The 27,386-nt window shown below is 41.3% G+C and overlaps 1 protein-coding gene across 4 annotated transcripts in view; it reads right to left on the bottom strand.

Annotated features, from left to right (window-relative positions):
* The window catches only part of cd276 (CD276 molecule), a 67,599-nt gene that overhangs the window by 14,043 nt on the left and 26,170 nt on the right, over positions 1-27,386 (bottom strand). The window contains exons 5-8 of one of the 4 annotated variants that reach the window (XR_012769645.1): positions 13,086-13,223; positions 9,592-9,633; positions 495-533; positions 352-393 (exon numbers count right to left, since the gene is read on the bottom strand). Coding sequence is in view for 2 of the 4 variants with exons in the window: in XM_075464172.1 (XP_075320287.1) it covers positions 511-533; positions 9,592-9,633; positions 13,086-13,223 (203 nt within the window). In the remaining 2 variants the exon portion in view is untranslated. The remainder of the gene's footprint in view (positions 1-351; positions 394-494; positions 534-9,591; positions 9,634-13,085; positions 13,224-27,386) is intronic. The other 3 variants (XR_012769648.1, XM_075464172.1, XM_075464162.1) reach the window with 3 other exon arrangements.

Genomic DNA, 27,386 nt, shown 5'->3' with positions numbered 1-27,386 from the left:
AGTAAATTACCCTTATGAACATACAAATATGGTGATGAAATGGAAAAAAAAATTGCAAAACCATTGCATTAACTTGGCTCTTTGTGAGACCATCAAAACAATCAGTCGAAACTGCTCACTAGCTGAAGTTGGCAGTTTTACAACTTCATGAAGCAACAAAACTGCTAAGATTCAAACAACAGTGGCTTTGAGCGAGCCCAGAAATGTATGTCTGCATGGCAGATAAAATTAAATAGATTACTCATATCATTAAGTGACCTTGTGATTCCTGCAATCAAAATGTCAAGATTTCTCATATTCCTTACTGTGTGCCAAATTAATGCAGCCGCGCCTCATTACAGTAACACTTACCAATAACCCCAAGAGAACACCGCGTCCTTCAGAGCATTACTGCTGAGTTTACCAGACAATTGTGACAGGGAGAAAAAAGGGTGAACAACACATAAATATAAAGATCTACTTGAGGGCAAATAGTATATTATAATCCCACGCACCTTTATTCTCTTGGCCTTAGTTCTTCAGCGGTATAATGGCTGGAGAAAAGAGAACAACAAAGAATAAATACCAGCACTTTACCCACTGTAAAATAGTCACGTTTGCATTATTGTCATTTTTATGTCCACTGTCATGACCAAAGTGTTATCGCTGGCTTTGTAGTATTTATCCTTTCTCCTCCTGCTTCAGCAGCCTTCCTCCTGCTCCTCTGCTTCCTCTCTGTGCACCAACCTTGCCATGGCTAACAGGAAGCAGAGGGCACAGCGCTTTATTTAATTAGTCACAGCAGCTGAGTGCTCATGTGGAACCAAACAGGGGAGGCAGATTGGGGTAGTGAGATGGATAGGCGCTCTCCCACCGGGCCTTGGCTATGCTGTCAGAGGAGCATAGATTACATGACAGAAGGGGGATCGGGGGAAGGTGGTGGTGGTAGTGGTTGTTGTATGGCAGGAAGATGTAAATGGCATCTGTAAAGGGGGATTCATCCCAGAAAATAGATTGCCTTTGCTTCTGAAGTAACCCTGTGCTCACACAAAAGCACTAAGACTGTTTGTCTATTATGCAAACAAGCAGGCCGTGGGACTGGGCTGTTGTTGTGATGTACAGCACCAAGTGGTTTGACTGCTTTTATCAACCGTGACAACGGTCATTATTCCAAATGATTTAAGGGCCGCTAAAATTCTTTGATCACTTCTGACACTGATCAGGTGGCCTTTTCCCCTCTAGTAACCAGCAGATAACCTCTGAAAGCTTGCAGGAGGAGCTGGATGGTCAGCACACCCTTGATATGTTTCTTCCTGAATTTAAGGAAAGGAGGAAAGCAGATCATTTTCTCCAGCAACTGGCTTTTAAAACACACACAAACACTGTAAAGTACAAGATAACAGGGAAACATGATCTAATCAGAAGGTTTAGTGTAGTGTAAAAAACATGATGCATGTGATAAGAGGTTCATATTACCATTATTATCTAATCAGTGGCCTTTAACAGAAAAATCACCGCGGCATGGATCACCCGAGGAGAAAACACAACAGTAAAGATGTGGCTTCCTTTATGGTGCTGAACCAGCAAAGAATATAAATGCAGCTTGAATATTATGTGTGAGAATACTAAGCAATGGTGTGCAGGGAGCTCTTTTAATTAGTACTTTTGAAGTTATCCCTTGACCCACATCTAATAATGAAGGCAACATGAATGTTCTATTTACATATCTCTAGTCAGTAATGTGTGACCGTTGGGAGAGGCCGGTGTTGAATATGTGGTGCCAGAGAATTGTGGGTTGCACGTCAAGCTGGGCTGCCTTGGGCTGCTTTTCGGGGCCCTCTCAATAATTTGAACTGTAGCAGTGTGGAATGATATGTTTGTACCCTGCAGCTGTGTCAAACCAGGTTACGTTGCAAGAATACTGTATGCAACTTTCTATTAAACTGTCTGATGGTAATGTTCCAAGATAACCAAGATTTTTATACATACATACATATATATATATATATATATACAGTCAAGCCCGAAATTATTCATACCCCTGGCAAATTTTGACTTAAATGTACTTTTATTCAACCAGCAATTTTATTTTTGACCGGAAACAACACAGGCATCTCCCAGGAGATAATACGATGATGTACAAGAGGCATCATTGTGGAAAAAAATATTCCTCAGCTTTTATTCACATTTGAACAAAAAGTGGCATGTCCAAAATTATTCATACCCTTTGCAAACTGTCACAGTCTATGGGAAAATCCAAAGTTCTATACCATTCCAAATAGTCCAAGCTGTTTTAAAGCATCCTAATTACCCTGATTCATTGGGAACAGTTTAATCAACTCAACAGGTGAAAAACAGCAGCTCTCTGCAGTTGGCTTGTGGACAATCATGGCTAAGACAAAGGAGCTCACTAAGGACCTGCGGCTGTGCATTGTGGCCGCTCACAAGTCAGGAAAGGGCTATAAGGCCATATCAAAATGTTTTCAACTTCCAGTGGCTACAGTGCAAAGTATTATGAAAAAATACAAGAAGTTCCGCACTGTGGAAAATCTCAGAAGATGTGGTCGGAAGCCAAAAGTGACACCTGTGCTGGCCAGGAGGATAGTGAGAGAGGTGAAGAAAAATCCAAGGATCACCACCAAGGCCATCCTGGTGAATCTTGGCTCTGCTGGTGGCAACATCTCAAGGCAGACAGTCCAACGGACACTGCACACTGCTGGGTTCCACGGACGCAGACCAAGGAGGACGCCACTTCTCCAGAAAAGGCACACAAAAGCCCGCTTGACCTTTGCAAATGCTCATCTGGACAAAGAAGAAGACTTCTGGTGTTCTGTTTTATGGTCAGATGAAACAAAAATTGAATTGTTTGGCCACAATGATCTGTCCTTCATTTGGCATAAAAAAGGAGAAGCCTTCAACCCTAAGAACACCATCCCCACTGTCAAACATGGTGGTGGGAACCTAATGTTTTGGGGGTGTTTTTCAGCCAATGGACCAGGGAACTTGATTGCAGTAAATGGCACCATGAAAAAAGAGCAATACATCAAGATTCTCAACAACAACATCAGGCAGTCTGCAGAGAAACTTGGCCTTGGGAACCAGTGGACATTTCAGCACGACAACGACCCAAAACACACAGCAAAAGTGGTGAAGAAATGGTTAGCAGACAAAAATATTAACGTTTTGCAGTGGCCCAGCCAGAGTCCTGACTTGAATCCAATTGAGAATCTGTGGAGGGAGCTAAAGATCAGGGTGATGGCAAGGAGACCCTCCAACCTCAAAGACTTGGAGCTCATCGCTAAAGATGAATGGGCAAAAATACCAGTGGAGACATGCAAAAAGCTGGTCAGCAATTACAGGAAGCGTTTGATTGCTGTAATAGCCAATAAAGGCTTTTCTAGTAATTATTGAGAAGGGTATGAATAATTTTGGACATGCCACTTTTTGTTCAAATGTGAATAAAAGCTGAGGAATATTTTTTTCCACAATGATGCCTCTTGGACATCATCGTATTATCTCCTGGGAGATGCCTGTGTCGTTTCCGGTCAAAAATAAAATTGCTGGTTGAATAAAAGTACATTTAAGTCAAAATTTGCCAGGGGTATGAATAATTTCGGGCTTGACTGTATATATATATATATTTAGAAATACTAATTTTTTTACATAGATATTTGGATTAATATTTGCTCGTGTGCTACTGTCCCTGACTGTCAGTCAATCGTGTTAAAGAATGGGGGTTAGACCCTCCGCAGGTTTCATTATAGTTATTTCAAGGAACATTCTAACACACTGCCAATAATACCTTATACCTAAAGTGCTATATTTCATTAGCCTTCTTCACACTGGTCAAAAAGCCTGCTAACACCTGCTATAATCTAGCTTTTGAGTGCAACAGGATACTTAATCTGCACCCAGTCCTGTGTCCTTGTTTTAATTGGCATCAGCTCCGATCAGCATTAATGAGAATACAACATACGAGTGCACATGTTGATTTTCAATAAGACTGCTGCAGTTTGGGCATCTACACTGTGCAACACTCACTTTTCTTCCAGCTGTGTGCAAAACAGCTGGAAGCTCACTCCTGATGTCCTGATGTGCGAGGCTGTTCTTCACCAGGTCCAGTGAAAAACAATAAACTGGCCTACATACCTCAGAAAGTTGCAATTTTTAGAAACTGTTGTTCAACGCAGCCTGACTGGTGCAGTGTAATGCCATCCTTTTGTGATATTACTGACAGGCTTGGTCTCTGGGGGTGGAGGTAGTTTCTGGACTGAGAAACAACCTCTCAGGATAAACACATGACTACTGGCAATAAGAAAAGGTTTAACTGGCTTGTTACAGCAGGTGTCTGCACTTGAAAAGCCTGTTTATATAGAATTCGTTTGGTGTGAAAGTGGCATATATCACCTTATCATAACGTCAGCCAGCTAGCTTCTCCAAATCTGCACAACATTCCGGGTGGTGAGCCACTAGGCCTGAGGCTTTAGTATGATTTTAGTCCTGTCACTCGACTTTCAGTCATGGCCTCATCTTAAAGGAGTGAGAGGAGTGTGCAGGCTGGATCTTCCTTCTGCTATCAGCTGTAGAGGGTTATTCCCTAACATTCCACCTTCACAGGGCCTTGACTAACTTAAGAAGGGTTAATAAAACTGTTCTTCACACCCTGCTCACTTTTCAGAGGGCGAGTCAAATTGTTCTTTTCCAGTGATTCTGTCTGTGAAAGAACTGGGTCACCAGCACTCTCATCCAGAGGTTAGAGCACGCAAGCTGAAGCCAGATTCTGACAGGAGCTGCACTTGCATGACTGCAGCCCCTTATAAACAACACATCATGTTAAAATGATTGAACACACTTTAGAGAGAAGGTGAGGGATGAAAGCAGCAAGAACTACATGCAGTTTGTCTCTGCATGGGGGTGGACATTAGTGAATAATAGAGTCTATTTTTGTGGTGTGTCTCGGGTATCCTTTTGCAATTGTATGTGTGATTGTGCAAGTGAAAGTGTTGCTGTTGGCTTTAGCACCAGCAAATATATAAAGAATTTTAGCGGCACTGTTTGTTCAACATTATTTGCCTCTGCTGTAAACCCAACAAAGGGATCCCATCCCACTGCAAATGAATGAGCGCAGGTCCCTAGTTATCACTGGTTATTGTTCCAATCAGGCTGGCTTTGAAAGGGAAGGCACGCTCTCCTTTGGACAGCTCATTAAGATAACACAGAAACGTGGCTTGCCATCATCCAGGGTTTATTAAAGTGGGGCTCATTTTAGCTCCTTTGTCTCATGCAGGAACCTTTGCCTTTGTCAGCGCAATTGGAGCCAGATGGCAAAACAAAGCTGCCTGTCTGGATTGCTTAGAGAGTGATCTCATAAGACAGAGCCATTAGCTTGACTTCATAAGCTCACAGCCCCTAATATCCACCTGGTTCCACCAGGTGCACGGACGATGACGACAAGAGGGGCTGCAAGTTTCTGTCTTGTCACTGGAGTGCAGTCATACTACAGCTTCACAGTTAAATCCTCTTTCTCTTCAGGCCTTTTAGCTAAAGCTGAGCTATCAAGTCTAGCTAGTTGCGAATGGCTGACCCTGCTCCTGGCTGCACAGATATCTCTGAAACATTCATGAGAGAGGCAATAGAGAATAAAAGCCATTGTCCCCCTTCACTCGGAGACTCTCCTTCACCTCTCAGCTTATTAAAAATCACATGGTATTAACTTTGGCGTTCACTGAAAGGCTAAATAATTCAATCAGAATAAAAAAGGAGTCAAATGAAGAACTCTAATGACTTTAACGCTTGAGGGAGAACTGCTCAGGACTGTGAGGGGTAGTCTCTGAAGGTAGTACTGTAATGCAGCAGAAGCTTGCCCTGTTTTTTTTAATGGAAAAATTAATTCCGGCTTCATAAGGTCATATTCCTAGTCAGCAAAATATCACAATAACTCTAATCAGAGTTAAAAAAGCAAACATGGCGATATTTTGTCTTAGTTTACCTGCACTCTAGGAAAGCAAAATATGAATACTCAGCAAAACCAGAGTTTTAAGTAACTGTTCTGTTCTGTTCTATTGCTCAGAGTTAGATTAAAAGACTGACGTCACTCTATGAGGGGCATCTCAACAAATACAAACATAATGAGAGGGGGGAAAAAGGAGAGCAACAAGCTTAGTTATTTCGCCTAAGTTGCCTTCAAGCTTCTCTAAAGCTCCATAATGAGCACATACTGTTACTATTTTTTCTAATTTGTTTGTTTTGTCAGTACAAAAACAGACATGTAAATATGTTTGTATCTTTACAGAAGTCGAGCATCTCACTTGGCCACATGTAACTTTTCTACTCTTCTCAGGTGACCTGCCAAGTATCACACTTCAGTGGTACATTACAATTAGTGTTAACATCACTTCAAGTGTTTGATGAGCGTTAACGTCAGTGTGTTAAATCAAAGCAAAGATGAAGACAAAGATGCTCAACAGAAACACATGCTCACATGTACCCCCAACCAGCCTGTAGGATGCATGTCCCCTTCAGTCACAAAGACTGCAGCTGAAGCAGCCGAATAAGGCCAGGCAACAGGGAGTAACATTTCACAGGTGGAGCGTTATCTCGCAATATTTTACTGTTCCAAACCTGTCAACTTTGATATATTACACCTTCTCCTAAACTAACGTGCAAATGTGAAAGGGGCTGCCAATATTGCAGAACACTAAGCTGGGCTCACTATCAGCTGGAGACAAAAAAAAAAAAGAAAAAGAACAACTAAGATTTAGTTTCCCTTCCGCTTTTATTTTTTGTTTCCTGAAACTCGACCGTGCAAATGCTCAGCAGCAATTCTTTGTAACCTCTAGGTTTATATAAAATGAAGTGATATATAACCTTTTATATAGAACTTGTCTACAAAAGATCAAGTAATTTGTCTTCATAGATTATACATGCATTAAATCAGTAAGGTGGTCACGTTGATTCTTTGGGACAGCCGGTAGCTTTCATCACGTCAGTGTAGATTGTAAAAACAATCCGCTTAGTAACACTGGACTGTCCCCCAGGTCCCAGCGAAAAGCAAAGCTCTGTAATATTTCGCATTCCAAATGTGTCAATATACTGATAGCGACACTTGGCTCACTCGGCCTCACAGAACGTTCCATCTGTACACTCATGATCTTGTTTCCTATCGTTTCCTTCATAAAATGCTCGGCTTTAATAAGTTTCTTTACCAGGATACACACTTGTAAATGGCAGATAAAACTTCTCTTCACGGGATCTAGTGCAAGATAATGCAGGTTCATTTTGCTGGAGCTGTCATCATAAAATCTGAAACAACTTACTCCAAGTGAGAATTATATGCCAACACATTGCAGCCAGAACTGAATTGGAAAATCAATTTGGCTTGATAAACAGGATCATTTGCTTGCAGGACACGGCAGCACTGTGGCTGCCATTTTGTCACGCTTGAAACTTGTGGAACTTGTTAGCATTAAATTTACAGACAAGATGGATTTTATAGTTATAGCAGTAGCTTTGGGGGGACATAAAATGTAAAATACCTAATTGGGAACACTAAATTAGTGAGCTGGTCCCCCCTTTTCTGCCTCAAACACTTATACATATGTAGTGGAAGAGCAATACACTTTGTGTAACAACTGATTAACAGTTGGAAGCAGTAACATACTGACAGCTCTACGATGTGGCTCTGTTGAATGGATTCAGTGCCTTGAGTTAGTCTCATTTGTCATGTGCACTCATGCTTTCTCAGAATCACTCAAACTTTAGGTGCTGTTTACACATACTCGGGTATTTTGATAAACGCATATTTTCTAACCTTCGTTTGCAAAAATAACTAGGTGCACACAGCCCCGTTTTAAAAAAAAAAACACGTCTACATTGATCAGCATAAAAACGCTATCAAGAGCTGTTAAATTACGCCAAGCCTGACGGTGGCAGTGTTAGAACAATGAGAATTTCACACAAGCCAATCAGAAGCCTAATAGAGAACTGCTGACAGGAAGAACTTCGAAAAAATGTATTTCGTTGTTCCCATGTTTCCCAAACGTATTATGTGAGGTACTGGAACAGTTCTTCACACAGCAGTGATTTCCAGGCATGTTCTTTCAATTCCGGACTGTTTAAACTTACTGATTTAAAAACACACGCGTACACTGTAAACGAACGGAGAGAATGGCGTTTTCACGCTAGCATCCTGCCAACATGGCGGATAGGGGCGGGGCTCTGTACTATGACGACAACTCATCATTCTCAATTGCCCAAAACTCCGTTTTTGTCTCTTTCAACCAGTTTATACACAAACGCTAAACGGAGTTTTTAAAAAATCTCCACTTTAGCCGGAGTTTTTTTTTAGCTTCGTTTTCGGAGGAAAAAACTCAGTTTGTGTATAAACGAAAGGCACAAACGAAGGGAAAGGTCTTCGTTTATCAAAATACCCGGGTATGTGTAAACAGCACCTTAGTTAACCAAGTTAATGCTCAGTTGTTTGCCGAGTTAGGTCTTACCATTTTGACACAAACACTTCTTGTTAGCCGCTTTCGGACAGACCGTTCTAAGAAAGTAGTTATCAGAACTACCCTCCTCAAATTTCGTTCTGATAACTATATTTCCCAGCGGAACTGTTTCAGTCTGCATTCGCACATGAGTTGGGACCTGATAGGGACTGATGCGCCGCGCGCAGCCGTCTGCTTCAGTGACGTGTTAGCCGTTAGCCGTTTAGCGCTACATTCAAACACAAAACAAAACGGTAAAAGTAATGAGAGTAGAAAAAACACCACCAAGAAGCTAATATGGAGAGTGGGGAGGCCACTGTGTTTATGGTCTGCATGATGGTGATATTAATCATGGACAATCACATCAGGCGTCTAATATCGAGCCTGGAAAAGCTCACAGAGAGAGTCAGGAGACGATACTTTTTCATTTCATGAAGGAAGAAAGGAGAGCAGCGCTGCAGACAAATGAGACCAGTGTAAGTTTAACTTATTGAACACCCGCCGGTTCTGTCTGTGTCATATGAGGAGACATTTCAGCTGTGATAGCATGACATGGGGCGTAGCTACCGACCACCACACACCTCCGTTAGATTCGTTCTATAGAACCACGAAAAGACCCGACCTCGGAGAAGGAGCTAAATAGTTATAGGAACTAAGGGAGAAAGCCCCGAGTTCCTGTATGTCCGAACACGGGAGAAAACGGCCCCGCGGATTAAAAGGTTATTAGAACTGCCAAAGGTTCCTACAGTCCGAAAGCGGCTGTTGACTACACTAAAATGTGGGTAATTTGGCATTATTAGATTTTTTTTGTGACTTTGAATTTTTGAGCAATAACCTATATGTTGCAGAGTACAAAAAAACATACTCTGAGGTTGAGCTTCCATGGATTTCAAGACACTAAATCAGGGGAAAAAATCCTTCATTTGGGCCGTCCGCTTTAATAAACACAATATCTTTTAGTAGCCTGATCCTAACAGTCCCACAGAACACAACTCTCGTATGGCACGTATGGATGGATGGACGGAGGGTTAAACAGGATGTGGAACTTTCGCAGCTGAATTTTCCACTATAACCGTTTCCTGACCACATGAGAGGATAAGACTTGACCAGGTGTGGATTGACTGACCTGTCTTTGACTCCTCTTCTTCCAGAACCTTGGCCTCTTCAGCTGTGGGAAGACAGAGGAGCCATTATCAGCAGGGGCCACAGTACAAAGGCAGGCGCCCAATGTCGTCACTTCATCACAAATCTTTCACAAGCTTTGATGAGAGAGCTATATGACGATGAAGCTCCGCACAAAATGGTACCCCCCACCACATCGCACACATACACACAACCATAACCACCCTTTAACCTCCTATCCAGCCCTTTCACAAAGACGGTAATCACATTAGGCTTTAGCTGCGGGCTTTCTGAAAACCCACTGTCAACAGAGTTAGGGAGGCAACACAGTGATGGCTGTCACACATTCATACACACAGCTCATGCATGTGCATATGTGCACACACATATACAGGCTATAAATAGCCTGCGACAGAGTATCCAAGTGTATCCAAGGTATTCTGTGAAATGAGTCTCATCTTAATCAGAATCTGCAGTTTATTGTCTGTTAGATGAGATTAAACTAATAACAAACAATAAATGTCGAGGCTTCCCAATTCATATGTTTATATTCCACCATGTTAGCGCAATTTTCTTTGACTCTGACAGCGGAGACTGTAATCCTCAGGGGAAATTAAGGAAAAATAAATACTAAATGTGCTGCATTTCTTCATCCAAACAGCATACATGAAATATGAAAAATACATTTTACTGTATTATGCTCATTAAACAACATTACTGCAAATTATTGCTCCACTTTATCATTAATGAGATCAGTGAGAAATGGCTTTGGGCACAAAGTTTTCAGAATTTGGGCAGATTGAGTTCCTCTGCACCCTGATGCCAAGAAGATAATCTGTTGGCAACTTTGAGCCTAACATCAAGTTAAGTTGATAATAATGTGTAAAAAAAAATCCAAGAAAGCACCATGAAAAATTAAGAATATATACTTCTTTACATCCTCAGATTGGTTGTGTGAAATCAACACAGATGTGGGAGCCTTTTTCCCACTCGACCAACTGCTCTGCCAATGTGGCATCGCTAGAAATACCTTGGGGACGAGGCTTTGAAAGAGTGTAAGGCTCATTTAAAGGCACCTTAAAGTCAGGGTGAAGATGAGGGGATCCACAGAGGAGTGAGAGCTGCCTCCCTTGTACTTACCATCCTATACCTCTACAGGCTGCATTCACAGTGTGTGTGTGTGGGGGGTGGGGGGGGGGGTGGGGGGGGGGGGGGGGGGTTGTTACGGCTTAAGAGCTAAAGCTGGACAAAACACAAAAGGCGGGAGGGTCAGAATACAGAAACAGCTGCTCAGTGAAGCCAGGATAATGCTACTGTTCCATGTCATCCTCCTTTCTGCCCCTTTGTTTTTTTATTTTATTGCACAGTGGAGCAGCGTTGCTACACCTCTTCAAACACAGCTGTGACATCATTCAAATGTAAGGAATACAAAAAAAGCCTCCGTTAGTCCACCTTAGTGCTATAAACAGACTGATTTGTGAGCTAACTGACTGATGTAGCACCCTTTCTAAGACCTTTGTGCATGTTGGGAAAAAAGTCTTTATGACTTCTGATTTTTGTGCTGTGAAGGTTTTAATGAATTTTCTTTGTTTTTAGATATTAAATATTCATAATAAAGATGAAATCATATTGTTCACTACCTAAACGGCTTTCTTTTGCTAGCATTTTGGCCAGGCATTCAGCAAATTTCAAGCATGATCTGTACACAGAGCTGGAATTAAATCTATCCAGCATGTGGTGGTTATTTGTGACTGACATGTACACAGAGCAGATCAAAAATTGCTTTTGGCTGGGGGTGAACCTTTTTATACCTGAAGGTTAACCTCTGTGAAACATGGGGAGCACAGTGGTAAAAGTACTCTGGGGGACACAATGGCTCCCTTATGGCTTCATTCGCTCACACAGAGGAAATCTGTCCCACGTTGATTACACATGATCCCGAGAGAAGGTTTGATTAGATCACATGCTCGTCTAAACGTAAAAGGAGAGTTTGTAGGAATGGATCGTTGGTTCTGGATAGGTCATTGAGAGATTATATGAAAATCATAGCCATAATCATTATGTAAAGATGGCAAAAGAGACAAAAGACTGAGAAAAAGCTATGTTTGAGAAAACAAATCCAGGCTGGTGTTGAGATACAATTTTGGGTCTGGGACTAAGCTTTCACTTCCAACAGCAACTCCACAAGCTGCTCTGTTGTGATGCACATTCCAGCGCTCCACATACACATTATGACAGGGAAGAAAAATGACTTACTCACTTCTTAACTTTTTCTGACCCTTGTACCCTTACTACCCAGACACAGTGAAGAGAGTCAACTTCAATCTGGCCATACCCAAGAACACCATTAAAAGATAAGACAACCACAATTACGTTGCACATCTCTGCTTCCTGCATCTCCAACAGTCGCAGATATGTGCATAGCAACCCCATTTTGAGCCCCTCTACTTCTATATTCATATGTTATCACTCCATCGACAGTATAATAGTCTGCATGATATGTGAAAAAGTCAGCATTCAGAGTCCTCAAGTTTGTGCTTAGAAAACCTTTAGAAAGGAGTCCAGAAGCGGTGCTGGCAGGGCACAAAATAAGATTTAACATTTCAATAAGGCAGACAGTGGATGACCACATAATGAATCCCCCCTTCGGTGTTAGCGCTGCAGGCGAGACAAGCAACTCCTCTTCGAACCCACAGTAGAAAAGCCCACAACCCTCAGAGCCCTTTGCCCGTGGGAGGACCAGCATTATATTCCTCTCTTTCCATTTCATTTCATTTCATATGTTCCATGCAGCTATTTACTCTTCCCTCTGAGTCTGTGTCACTTCCATATTTATTTTTAAACCTCTGGGCCCTGGTGCAGACTCAAGCTGACCTTTATTTAAATGTCTCCTCCACTCTGAGTAGATCTCATTACAGCAGAGCTGGTGGCTCTGCACTATCCATCTCATTTCAAAACTTTTTCTTGTTGCACTTGCGGCGATACTCAGCTATTCCGCAACACTAATTACTGGACCCAAGTAATGATGCTCCTCTCTGCCGAAGATATGTGTCCCACCATCCAAGATCCAGCACATACGCATTAAGCAAAACTCCCTCTGGATTCTCAAAGCTCCTTGAGCAGTTCACATCTCATCACTGCTTTCTGCTCCATCTTTCTTGCTCTCATTGTGCCTCCCACATGATGTTGGCATCACGTTGGATTTCATCTGCTGAGCTGATATGTGAGGAGTTTAAGGAATCCTTCTGCATTTCAATGAAAGCCTTGTGAGGGGTCGAAAGAGCTTTAGAGCATTATACGCTAAAATCTATTATTCAGCAAGTCCTTGAACTTTGTATGCATTCGAACCGAGAAAAAAACATCCGCTCCAAATTTGCCACTGCCAACAAAGCCACCGTTCATGTTGCTCCAAATGAAGGCAAGACACTCTCAAAACAGTCTTTTATCCATTTCATATTAAATTTCAAGGGTTGAATGGGCTCCTCTTTTCTCCCATACCTTCTCTCCTGGCCACCTCACAGCTCTCCTTGATCTTCCTGCGGCAAACAGCAGCCAGAGCAACGAGCAGCACCAGCAGACACACGGCCAGGCCAACAGTTACCCAGAGAGCCACCGGGGGGAATGCGATGTTCTGACCTGAAGCAGAGAGGGCAGAGGGAGAGAGAGAGATGGGTCCAGAATAGAGAACCTCATTATTCACTCCTGCGGAGCTAAAATAAGCATGCAACTGTCACCGCAGCATCCATCACCATTATTCTACCATTTGGCAACTTAACTGTTTGAGTTTCTTGTCATGACAATTATAAATAATCCAGACGGCAAAACTAGTAAAGCGCGACATCATGGCACTGATAAGGACTACTGCTCTTATTGTCAGGGTTATATTCATTAGGAATCAGGCTAGACTTCACAGACAGTGGGCTGCTGGAGAAAAAAAGTAATGAGCACAAACCTTTCTTTAATGTGAACAGGGACAGAGCTTCTTTACTAGTTACCAATTAAGCACTTGAGTCCTTCAATTATGTCCAGATGGCAGAGAGTTTACCAGTTGCACAAGACTCTGTTGTCATTTCACTCAGAAAGCACTGGCATGGCTTTAAGACACGTTGGCACAAAACTATCACACCCCCTGCCTTCTGCGACATATTGCTCCGATGTCAGAAGCTCTGACGGTTTTGCTTTAATATTCTCCAACTTCTTAATATCCCCAACACTGTTACTATTCTGACAGTGTTCCCAAGCATGCAAGTTTAAGACAGCCCGCCGCACTACACTGAAATCACTTTGCAGACAATTAGCCGTCCAAGTTAGTAAGAGTGTTTTGGCAAAGTGGAAACTGATGAAAAGAAATAAAACCTGGTCAGCAGGACAAAAAAAAAAACTATATCAGACACAGCCAAATTTCCCTGGGGTATTCAAACCGAGCAGAGGGAGAAGAAAGGGAAAAAAAAAACAGAAGACCCATTAAATGGCTGTGAGCCTGGCTGTAGCACAAACAATCCTCTTCAGAGAATGCCCAATCTGGGCAGTAAAAGCACAAAAAAAAAGGAAAATGACTGGCACTGGAGAGACGTAATGATGAAGCATCTGTAAGGACTTGGAATTGGAGATGAAGACGGACACACAAAAATACAACCCAGCCAAGATGGAGGGTAAATAGAGGCTTTTCCAATCTCAGATGGAAATGCATCCAATTTTGCCATAAAGCAAATTAAAAAAAACAACAAAAAAAACGAACATTAAATGCTAAGACTTTTGGGGGGTGACAATATCATTTGGTCAGTCCATCAGACCACCATTCAGCACCTATTAAATGAACTGCCATGACATTTCTGATTCCCTAACAATGAATCCTAATGACTTTGGGGACTAGGTGAATTGCTCTAGACTTTTCTCAGAAACTATTGAGGGGAGTGCTATGAAACTGTACACATTCATCTCTTAACTTTTCCTCAAATGCCATTTTCAAATAAAATCTTCAACTTCAACGAAGACCTGTAAAAAAACTTTGAACTCAGGAGCAAATATTAACATGCTAAAATGCTCAAATAAAATGGTGAACCTGGCAATCTCCACACCTGCTTAACTTTAGCACGTGCATTGTTACCCTATGTGCATCCTGACACACATATTCAGTGCTCACAGAGCTGTCAGCATGGCTGCAGACTCATTGTTTTGCTATCCTGACTTTTAGTCTTGATAGCTATCCTTAGGGACATCTTTAAGATCAATTTCAATGACAGGTGAAACAGAATGCCTATTTGTATGCAACTGTCACCAGGACTGAGAACAATTACACACAATTTAACTACATTATTGCAGTTTAAAGGTCACTGTAATATGCTTTAGCTGTATATATGTATTACAAGCGTCTGTCATCAAACAAGGTACAATAAAGACTTGTTGGTGCTGCGATAGCAAAGCAGGATAAACAACCAAATGTCACAGAGAAAGGATAAAATCTGGAAAGTCAATCTTGTCATTTTGATGGAGCTGCCCAAGACTCCCCAGGCTAGTCTTGACTGATGTTTCTGTGGCTCTCTGTCCACCAGCGCTGCATTCTGCTATATTTAAAGAATGACCAACTGCGAACCACTAGCAGCAAAACCACAAAGCGCGTATTGAAGAAGAATAATCACATTAGAGCTGCTCATGTCTCGTCAAGTCCAAAACGTAACAAATATGTCTGACTTTTGTGTCAAGTAAAGACGTAGTTGGGTCCGTTTCATTGGTCTTTCTCATTCTCTTTACTCTCACACCTTCCCACCACCCCCCTCCCTCCCTCCCTCCCTCCCTCCCTCGAGGCAGACTGATCAAGACAAATGCCATAGTCTGCTATCATTGCAACGCCAAGGCCCGGAGGGCTGCAGGATCATATTTTTCTTTTTCTCTTGTTTGATGATGTGATTTTGTTTTCTTCAAAAATAGATTTGTCTCTAATGGTTCTGTTTACCTATCTTCTCTTCCCTCTTTTTCTTATTCCCTCTGTGCAGGGCAAGGATGGAGTGCTTTGGGCTTCACTGTCACAGTGTGCAGACTAGAGAGCTGCACCAAACTGGACAACTTCATGTTATGCACTCCGTGTTTTCTGTTCACAGTGAGTGTGAAGCATTTATCAGAACACACGATTAAAAAATTGCAAATCAGAAGAATCAGGTATCATCATCAAAAAAAACAAAACATGCTAAAAAAAAAAATTTGCCAATAAGGTTAAAGATGTAAGACTTTTCCTGATTACTCTGACACACTTTTTTTTTTTCTATACCCGACTACTAGACGCTGTGTTTATTACATAAATAAATAGCAAAATTCAACTATTAACATGTACTGTATGTTACATCCTGAATAGGCAAGCTGCTAAGTTGTTAAATCATCGGGGGGGGGCTGCAGCTCTGGGTCTTACAGATTATTTCTTCATCATTTGAATTACTTCCCACCTGAAAGCACGGAGGTTAAATACAGAGGCTACAAACCTAAAACACTGAGCTAAAAGAATAGCAAGAACATCTGCCCAAAACATAGAGGTAAATCAGGTGTTGCTATCATAGTTTTGTTCTCTCCGTATGTTTCGTCTCTTTCATAAATGGAAAACAGAACAACAGAACAAAACAGCCAAATCGTTTCATTTTCAGGTTCTCTCCAAGTTTGTTTGCACCGTCCAAAGCAGCATTTATGAATAGCAAACATAAGCCACCAAAGTGTCAACAACGCAACTATTTGGCCATAAGTGTTATGTAAAGTGCACAGTGAAAATGAGTACACCCCTGTTGAAAAGTAACATTTTGAACAATATTTTAATACACACACAAGTTATTCCCAAAACGTGCATAGAGTAAGTTTAATACAACATCTGTTCAGCTTACAACAGAAAAGAAAGATCAATAATATAACTTAAATGACATATTTGTCCATTTTTGTGAAATTATGCTGGTGCAAAAGTGAGTACACCCCTATGTTAAACTCCCTGAGAATGGGCGGTGTTGGCCCGAAATGTCATGAAATGAAAAGGCATTAAAAGGGAGGTCATCGTTGTGCGTTTCATTCTTGCCTTACATTGAAATTTTACATTTTGAGTCTGCACCAGGCTAAAAGAGACGTGTGTGAGATTTGACTGAAATCCTATGGAGAGTATCATGATCTGCTTCAGTAGTCACAGTACATGTTGACAAGCATGTTTCTTTTGGTGAAATTCAGCTTCCTACTGTTGATGGCATCCATACAGCCCCAAACCATGTCACTCCCACTACTATGCTTGACTTTAAGCATGGGGCACTTTTCTTTGTACAAATCACTTTTTACCACCACACAGGCTTGACACCATCTAAAGCAAATTTGTTCATCTTGGTGTCATCAGATCACAGGACATGGTTCCAGCAATCCATATCCTTAGTTTGTTTGTCTCTGATGAGACAATGATAAAAAAATTTGCTTTCGATGGTGTCAAGCATGTATAAGTCATTTAAGTTATATTATTGATCTTTCTTTTCTGTTGTAAGCTCAACAGATGTTGTATTAAACTTACTCTATGCACGTTTTGGGAATAACTTGTGTGTGTATTAAAATATTGTTCAAAATGTTACTTTTCAACAGGGGTGTACTCATTTTCACTGTGCACTGTATATATACAATTCAAACATTTAGTTTCAAACCAATTTGATTGCAGATTTGGTGCAGTTACAGTATCAGGCTCTTGCTGGCTGTGATGTGCAGAATTTTTTTCTGTTCCGGTCTCGCACACAGTGGCTGCCTGCTCTTCACGCTCAAACATATTTACTTTAGAAAACAGAATCATCTGGAAACTCTAATAACTTTTCATGCACTCATTCCCCTTTTGTACTTTCCAACAGGATTTTTACAAATACTTTACAAGAGTGCACAGTAACCCTGTGTTCATAGCACACAATGTCAGGTTACCACGAAAAAAAGAAAATGGACAGGACACAATGCACACTTCCAGTGACCATAAAACGGTACCATCCGCACAACAGATGTTTTCGGTCCTTCAGTACACGAGGGTCTGGACTTATGATGGAAGTTTAAGGCTTTAAGCTTAACTCTGTGTGGTTGATATGTGCCAGTGCGACCGTACCTTCGGCAGTGCAATAATCTTCCATGACTTCACTCCCGCTGCTTTATTTTGACATCATCTCTCTACAATCATGATTTTGCAATAACTTTCCGTTCCATAAGAATTCAAAATATCTATTCTGCACACATCAAAAATGAGAGCAAGCAAAATATAGCGGGTGGCGAGTTTCTTCTGCATCCTTACTTGAAATACAGCAGTTTGCCACATGACACAACAACCAACAGACATTCTTGATGTTTATTTATAAGACGTCTGTTTTAAACTATCCACAGCTGTCCCAAACATGTGTCTCATACATTAATAATAAATGCAATATGCTCCCATAATTGCAGAAGCATCAGCATAATATATTTCAATCAGACAAAACAATAAAACCACTGAAAGATGAAGTGAATAATTGCTCAACTTGTTGCAGTACTTGTTGCAGCGCTCAAAGGGAAAAATGTGGATCCGGACAAACATGTGAATGTGATTCGGACCTGTACAAACTACGTAAATACTGACGGATTTGCTGTTGCGTCCATTTCTTGCAGTCTTTTGCTGAACACTGTCAAATTTATTTAAAGAAAAAATAAAACCGGACTGTAACACCTCAATGTCTGCGACATCATGCAATATTATTTACCACACCTGTAGTGTGTCCTTGAGGATCACTCCTTATACAAGGTGGGACTGCTTTGTGTTCCATAGGAGGCCACAGAAGACTCCAAAGGTAAAAATAGAGACTTAATGGGGGCAAGCAGGAAAATGATAAAACACCACCTCCGTGTGAAGCCTCTAACACACGGCGCATCGCCAGTGAGAAATGAAGCTCCCTTAGTCTCTGGAAGACACTATAGGGGACTCACAAGAGGCCAGCTTAGGTATTGTTTGGGCTTCATTGAACGCAAGAGCCAAGATTTGTAGGCATTTTTACAAGCCTGAGTGTTTTTTCTGTCCTGCACCTTTGGTGAAACAGAGTGCTCCTAAGACTCCCTTGCCTGTCATCTTGCTTCTGCAACGAGAAGACAGAGGAGATCAAAGCTGCTTTCTCTCCAACTGTCACCCCAGTTTTGCCTGTCGAGAAGAAACCTAGCCTCTTAAGCTGGGACCAAAGGAGAATAATGTCTCTCGTCAGAGGGATGGCTTCTGGCAAAGAAGAGCCTTAAGGGTCATTAAAGACCAGCTGAAAAGATGAGAAAGAGAAGAGGAAAAGTCAATTAGAATTTCTTTTTACATTGTCAGGATGAACAACCTGGGGTTATCCTGCCTGGCTGTGAAAAAAGAGAAAGGGAGGGAGATCTTAGTGGAGAAGTGTAGATCACAGAGGAGTGAGTTGGACTACTGGCTAGCCTGAGGGTTGAGTGGGGCCCAACTTTACTGGCACCTATACAGCCCTCAAAACCACAGAGACATGGCCAAGGCCAAGACTCAAAATCGGCTTATATCTCTCTAATAACAGGTCACATGCCAGAGATTCATTCAAAGATTCATTCAGACAATACTGTAAGACGGGGAAGCAATTGTAAAGGGAATTAGATGTAAAACTCAGTGAGACAAAGCAGGCAGCTGTACTTAAATCACATTCAGCCGACACTTGGGAGCTGATTGATGCATATTACCTTGGCAAGTGCAAATAGACTCTCCGACATTGGTGATTTAAATGTCTTTATTCGGTTCCTGCATAGCACAGCTGATCTCACAGCAAAGAGACTGGGAGAAACAATAACAACAAGGCTAATGGAAAGAGGATGCCTCTGTGTCAGAGGACACGGATTAGCCAGAATGAAAAACATGAGCATGAATATTAGGATTACATTGAACGAATGACTTTGAATTTGTCTCAGCTTCACTTTCAATTATGAGCCTTTATTATTAACCTCGGAGGTGTCCATCAAAACCCCAGAACCCTCCCAATTTGACATCAGCATGAAAAGCTTGTGAAAACACAGGCACACCAGCTGTTTATACAATATTTCTAGATACATCTCTCCTCGCTAGGAGAGGACAAGGAGCTGACTTGTAAAGGGAAAACTTGGCAAACTGAGATGGATGGCGACGGGTTTCCGTCCTGTCAGCATCTCTGCTCAGAGGCTTCTCCCTTTTTTGCATTGCAATAAATAGCTTTTCACGGAGATGCTACCTCAGTGTCTTATTGGCATGCAGAGCTAATGTGCTCATCTCTACGACAACCTAGCGCCCATTTACTTACACAATTTCTTTGACATTATTACCCTTCCCTTGATGCTATGTGCTCGTGGCAAACACGAGGGTATGATGTGCAGACTTGCACATTAAAGCAGAGTAATGGCTCCGCATTTATAGGAATAAAGTTTCTAACAGCCCTCTTTTTCTCCTCAGCAGGAGAATCATTAAAGCCATCTGGAGGTGGTGGGGGATGTGATGGAGGGTAAGAGGGTGAGTTAATGTGTCAGTGAAGGTTGCAGGGAGAGGCAAAAGGGCTGAAGGACTAAAGCCACCTGAGCAGGGGGAAAAAACGAGTTGATGAGGGAGTTTCTGGTCTGCAAGCAAGCTCGCACTGAACTGGTGACTGCGTGAATGCTGGACTGCAACTGAATCACAACAAGGTTTTGTGGTATCAGTCCACTTTCACCTTGTAAGCCGTCTCTCAGAGACACGTCAGGCTGCTGTTGACCTTTCTCCACTGGATGGCTGGCCTAACAGTCCAAAGGTAGTCTGCCTATGTGCGGTGCTACGGATTTAGAATTGTGAGCTGGAGTGGTAAGGTTATCTCACCTATAAAATGAGTCAGACTTTAATCCGATTGATCCACATGTAAACATTTCCCACTGTCCAGCAGCCACACAACACTCACACACTGAAATGAGACAAGGAGATTGGACGCACTTGAGTTACAATAGGCAAGCCAGATCCAGATATGTATTAGATGACTGTGTTGTGTGAAAACAAAACAAGAAAATGTGGCAGTATGATGCTGAAAGGAGAAATAGAAAGAAGAAAATTAATGGTGTAAAATTGGAACAGCTGAATGCAATTAAAAAAAAAGCATGTTCAACTTAAAATGGCAGCACTGTAATTGGCAAGAGCCTGTTGGTTGTAGATATTCTTATATAAATAGCGTTACGTTATGAAATGAACAGATGAGCTGTGGGCAAAGAGACAAAGCCAAGCTGCACATTCAGATCCACACACATGTAAAAATGTTGTCATATAAGGAAAATCTTTTTTCATTCCATGAAAAAAAGATTTTAAAAAAGCATTACTAGAACATATATGAGTTTTGTGGGTGCATTCAGTTTCAGGAAAGATCCTTTAACTTGGGTTGAAAAATCTGAGCAACAAACTTGTGAGCGAGGAAGGGTGTAAAGATCAATATGAATTAGATATTGATTAGATTGCAAAACAACAAACTGGATTGTAATTGGCTTGACTTGGACAGTATCTTTGAAGATGCATTTGTTGTGATTTGGCACTATGTAAATAAAACTGGACTGAATTGAGCAGATTTGAACCATTTTAAATGTACATCAAAAAGTTTTTGCCTCAGATCCCACAGAGTAAGTTTGTGTTTCTCGCAACAATGTTGGAGTAAAACATCAGAGTGGGTCCGCATCATTACTCTGCTTCCTGCTAAATGCCCTGCTCAGATTTAAAGGCGCCTATATGCAAAGATGTTGCTCAAAAGCTAAAAACAGTTTACTGTGACATCAAATCCAAAATCTGGATTAATTTGGAATTTATGAGAAGGAAGGAACATACTGTAAGTCTGAGGCCTGTTTAACATCTATGGAGTATAGCAGTAGCACTACAAATCTGAACACTCACCAGGTGAGACGTCACGGTGAATCCATGGATGTCACCACAGCAAGGACAAAAACACATGGACGCTCAAGACGTTTCCCAGCAACAACATAGCCAGAACTCTGTGAGGCCAAAGGTAATTACAGCACCTTCTGCCTGATTTATTGCTTGAGACTGACTTGTGTATCAAGGTAAAGAATGAAGTAAAAAATAATATAAAGCAACAAAAATACTTGTGATTCCCTTTTTTTTTTTTTTTTAAATCAAATATATCCCAGTTGATGTTTTTAATAAAAGCCATTTATAGAAATGGCTTGCTTTTGTCTGCAATGGGAAATTTATATGACCTATAAATTTATATTTATATAAACAAATGTTAAGGACCGTATCAGACAACATCAAAACAAATCATTTCTAATGGAAGTGAATTGTGCAAAAAAAAAGAAAAGAAAAGAAAATGTACCGTCCCCGAATCACATTGTAAACTAGAACCATGTCAAGCTGTTTTATAGAAAAAAAAAGACACAAATACCCTACGAGCTACAGATCAAAGACCAAGCTAGCTGTCGCAAACGTTCTATTCATCACAAGTGCTAGTAACTACAAACAGAAAAAAAAAATCCAGATAAGGCTCCAAAACAGTACTGAGGTTAACTGAAACATCGCCACACCTGGGAAACAGCTTTAGTGGGAGCATCCACTTTAACCAGCATAAGAGTTTGGCTACAGAATTTAGAATTTCAGTGGGATTCATAAGAAGAATATACTGGCTTTTGTCTTACATTTGTATGTTAATCTACTTTTTATATGAACAAACACATTATATGCGCGTTTCTACATTTTTATTCTACAAATATAAAAAACGCAGTGTCACGCAGTGATATAAACAAACGGTTCACACCCATGTATTCCCAAAATCTGTCAGAAGCTTGTGTCATTTCTGACAGATACTGTCAGAACTGTGTATTACCACAGCACATACAACCCTATCTACCATGACAGTCAGCGATGTGTCTGAAAGGAAGGTAGGCAAAAGTTAAGTCACAGTTAGTTTCAAAAGAATGATTTCAAGTCAAGACTTCACTATGCCCGGGGCAAGGTTAGAGAGAATTTTTCTCATCTTTGCAGCTAAAGGTAATCCTATACCCAGCAGAATGGCTAATTAACTGAATTTACAGCTCAGAGCCAACTGCAGGGCTGTCGTGTTAGCAGGGTAAAGAGTACATTACAGGCAGAGGGGTGTGAGAATATGCTCTATGTATTAATATTGGCCGAGGTGGAGTTGGGCATAATAGGCAGAATAAACACACTGGTAGAGATACATGCCCTGATGTGGATTTCAAAACACTATTTGTTCTGATACAGAATGGATTTTAAATGTCACGTCAAAGTGCACCACAAGCATCAGCTTTCTGGATTTGAAACCATGAGCATATGCTTCTGTTTTACTGTTAAACAAACACACATTTGCATGCTAAGGAAAGGGCAGGGGGACACAGCTCAACAGAGGAGCAAACCGCAAGGAAATGCGTCCTCGCGAGTGAAGACTATCCGAGACCGTGCTCGAGCTTTCACCCAAAGCAGTACTGCTTGAAAACAAAGCAAAAAGCAAAACTACAAAGCAGACAACATTGGCCTTGTCCTGATGATAAGACAAGTCGGCTGTGAAAGGACATCGTGAAGCAAGAAAAAGAGATTCATGATACATGAAACAGACTTGGAAGCATTCCACCCATAACAAAATCCCAAATTTGTAGTGCAGCAGCGGTGAGAAAAAGGGGCAAATGACACACATGCGTGCACACACACAGAGTGTCAGCTGCACAGTGTGATAAGCTTTTAATTTTCACAAGGCATGACGCTCTCCTCCGTGTTAGCTGTGAACTACATTAACAGTTAACTGATTGTAACTTCAGGTAATGAACTGATACAGTCGGAGTCTGCAAGCAGAGTGTGTTCGGCATTTCAAGTGCGTCCTTTCAAAAAATATAAAGAAAGTGCACCTTGATGTACGTCATTACCGTCCACTTTCAAATCTAAATTTCGTGCCGTACTGTCCACCCTGTGCCTGGCAGGGGAATGAAAGTGTGAGACTCTATTGTCTCATGAATGCCCTGGCTGGCTCATCCAACACCGAACAAGCTAACTGTCTCTCAGCATTTTCTGCGTCCCTCCCTGCCCCACTGGGGCCTCAATTAAAAACTCGTCTGATGTCTAGTAACTGACAGAGAGTCCATCACGTCGGCACATCCTTCTCCACCGAGAGTGGCATTAAGATGTTGGACTCAGAGTGGACTATTGATTTTTTTTTTTTTCGTTAGAAGGGTGGGGAAGTGTGCTTCATTTTTACAAAGAAACCTCGCAGTCCAGGGTGAACTCTGGTGCGATAATCACTTTACAACTTTGTGTTGCATAAATGTTTAATTAGCTCTAAAACAAGAAATGCCTGTACGGATGTCACTGAAGATGTGTAGGAGACAATAATTAGTGACAGCAATCAGTGCCAAGGCAGACTAGCTGGCTGGTTGATACTGCCAACTAGAGGTGCTGACACAGGAGTGACAAACACAAATGGGTATGAATGGATTAAAGAGATGCCTTTACCGCGTCTGCTCTCTCCTACAGCAGTATTATTCATTGTTTAGGACACTTTGGGTAGAACAACAGGCTGCAAACTCTGATATAATGTCATCTTACAGTCTTTAGTGGTGAAATTCAAACCAGTTTCCAGTTGTAATCATTCACAGTCACTTTTGCACTTTTCTTTTCGTGCCTTTTCTTTTCCACCAGCCTATACCTGTTGCTATATATAACACATGCAATAGATTTATCAAAGCATTCAGCCGTGGCTGGAAACAGTTCAAATGAGAAAACAACCAGCTTTTTGAGCGCTTATAACAACAAGCAAACCGTTTAGTTTTGAATCATTCATATATATCAACAGATGTATCAGTGCAGTGTTCAAATGCCATCGAGCACCTGCATGTAGCATCATTCTGTCTTGGGTACGTGCAGGCTGCTGGTGGAACAAACGTTCAAGTGACACAGTTTAGAGATGGGCTCATTACACGTAGAATAACTGACAGATACAGAAAGAAACTTCAAATAATGTTCAGTTTTAATCTAACACTGTGGACGAGCAATAACTTCACTGTGCTTACTCAGAGGGCTCATTGCTCTAAGAACACAGTGCAGCATGAAATTCTCTGCAGACACTCTGTAAAGTGCACACCTTATTGCTGAAACAAGCCATGTGTTGCATCAGAATAGTGCAAAGTGGGTGTGAAATATCACTGACAATTTAAACTTCAACGAGACACTTACTGAACCATCAGTTCAAGTGTTGTAAATCTGCAGTTTGTATTAGCTGTTGGCGTTTTTTTAGACGCTCTTCAGATTGCTATGAAGCTGAAGCCGACAGCAGCATTTAGTCCCTGAATCTTTTTATGGGGAGGTTTTTCTGCTGTACTTCTTGCAAACTTACTTACATTGTTGTTGACAATATGTTTAAAAAGAAACACCTCTGATTCGTCTCTGAAAGCAAAAAGCACAGCTATCAATGTGTATTGTTACAAGAAGAGTTTAAATCCACAGGAAGGGTTACTGTTCACGTGATAACATCTCTGAATAAAATATAACAACCCTGCTCAACCCCGTATCACAAACCAAAGTACGCTCTATCCAAAACATTAAAGAACATCCTGGACTTCTTCAAAGAGAGCAAGTTCTTAGTATGCTTCTCCCACTGCAGTATTACTAGGAGAATATATAATGACAGATTTTTTTTTCTTTTAAAATACATGTCTCTGCCTAAGGCTCTCATTATAAAACAGCATTTCTCATTTTCCTCTGCTGCAGTCTTTGGTGGACACGGGAGAGACAGATGAATATTCTCAAAGCAACCGAGCTGGGCAGGGCTCACACTCTGGTGCAGGTCAGAGCCTCCCTATTCGTCCATCTCTTGAACATAACCAAACCTCACATTTCTTTCCCCTTTAGGTGTTAGAAAAACATGGTTCTGGTTATATAACAAAGAGTGCTGACATGAGCACTGCCCTATACGAACAAAAGGTAACTTCAGATGTTGCTACCTGCCAACTTATTAGACTTGATTGTGACACAATTACAAGTTTAGTTCTGTGGAAAAATATAACTAATATTCTGCAGGAAGGTTTCGCTTCATGCTGAATATTCAATGACAGATAATGTGCCGTACATTATTGACTATATTGTCGCGATCGTGCTTGGCTGTGTTGTTTTGCTGTGGTTTCTGAGTCTAAGGTGGGGCTGGGCAGGTTTCCTGGGGGAGGATTTTGGATTGCTCCTGCTTCCCCACCGGTTTCTCATCTGCCCTCATCAGGACACTCTTTTAGGAGTTGCAGGAGCAACCAATCTTCGCCAGATGATCTCACTACTCTTAGTGGTAATTTGGCCGACTCCTGTCTTGTATTGCAAGTTAAACTCCTAGCTCTGACCTTGCCTTCTTGTTTCCTTCAGCGCCGTTTCCTTGGTCCACTCTCCAAGCCTTGGATTTCTATGCCCAGACTGGCATCGATTGTTACCCTCCTCCCGCCAGCCTGTTCCACATATCTGCCTGCTCCGAGTTCCACGTCTACCCGGATCTTCCCTTTGGCTTTCAACACCCACCCCTTGTAAATAAACTCTGTTCCAACTCTGATTCTCCCTTAGTCCCGTCTCTGCTCTTGGGTGCGTTTTTGTCGACACCTAGCCGTGACGTTTATTTTGTAAGTCATCTGTAACTGTCTGTTCAGAATGCTCTGATCTAAGATAGAATCCCCAATGGCATATTTCCCTGGGTTTTTTTACCCTGAAGAAAATCAGCAAGTCAATTTCCAAGAACATTTTAGATAGTTACAATATGTAACTAACTACCTCAAGATTTGCATAATGACTACATGCAGACAAGCCATATGCCACGTTTTCTTATACTCTTGTTATTTCAGACCTTCATTTTCATCGCGCTAATGAGTAGCCCTGTGCCATATTTAGCTCTGTGGATAAAACAATTTTTTTATTTTTCATTTTTTTCCAAATGCTGTCACTCCTATCTCAAACAAATACGGCAATTAGGTACAAGCAGTGTGTTCCACTGACACATGAAAAGATGAAAGTAGAGATAACGAAGATCTTTAATCATGAAACACTAAAACAGCTTTGAGTCAATCAAAAGGCTCTGTTGAATTGATCCCTACAGCTCCTCTGAAGCTTAGACATTTACTGAGTGTCAATTCTAAAAATGAATTCCTTCTTTGACCATGTTTGAAGGTCTTGTGAAATACCTTATTAATCAAAACTCACCAGTCACATTGGAAAGAGTGCCAATATTTTATGTAAAAGCAACATTTATAGCACATTTACATTCTTCGGTTTCTGAGATAATTTTACAAAAGCTAAAAGCGATTCGATCCGGTGCTGTGAAGCCTCTGACAATGCCACAAAGCTGTTCCAAAACTCAGTCAGATACAGTTTCTCGTGGGTTACTGCTTGAACATACTTTGTTTCCTTCTGGCCCTTTTAAAGCAGGATATTTTGGACAGACTGAAAAATTGCTCTGTAAATCTCTCTCAGTGGAACATGGCTAATCGCAGACTTACAACTTGTGTGCAGCTAAGTTATTTAACTCGAGAAAATTCTCTGCCTCGGGCCGAGGAAAAAGAAAAAAAGCCAGGGACAGTATGATCACACCAAAGCTCCACATGGGTAGAAATGTTCCACAAAACCAAAAGACTCTAAAAGAGGGTTTGCTTATGCACAGAGGAAGGACATTTATTAAGAAAGCGAAAATAATAGTGCATCAAGTAAGGAGGAGACTATTCCAAATATCAAATCTCACATAGAAACCTCCCCTTTAGTCGCAAACCCTCAACATATAAAATGCCAAATAGGCAAAAGCAAGATGGACACGTTAGAGTGAAATAAGGATCAGT

This window comes from Odontesthes bonariensis, chromosome 1 (genome assembly GCF_027942865.1).
Source record: "Odontesthes bonariensis isolate fOdoBon6 chromosome 1, fOdoBon6.hap1, whole genome shotgun sequence".
Lineage (NCBI taxonomy): Eukaryota > Metazoa > Chordata > Actinopteri > Atheriniformes > Atherinopsidae > Odontesthes > Odontesthes bonariensis.
The sequence above is the reverse complement of the archived record's forward strand: the minus strand, read 5'-3'. Positions and strand labels throughout refer to the sequence as shown.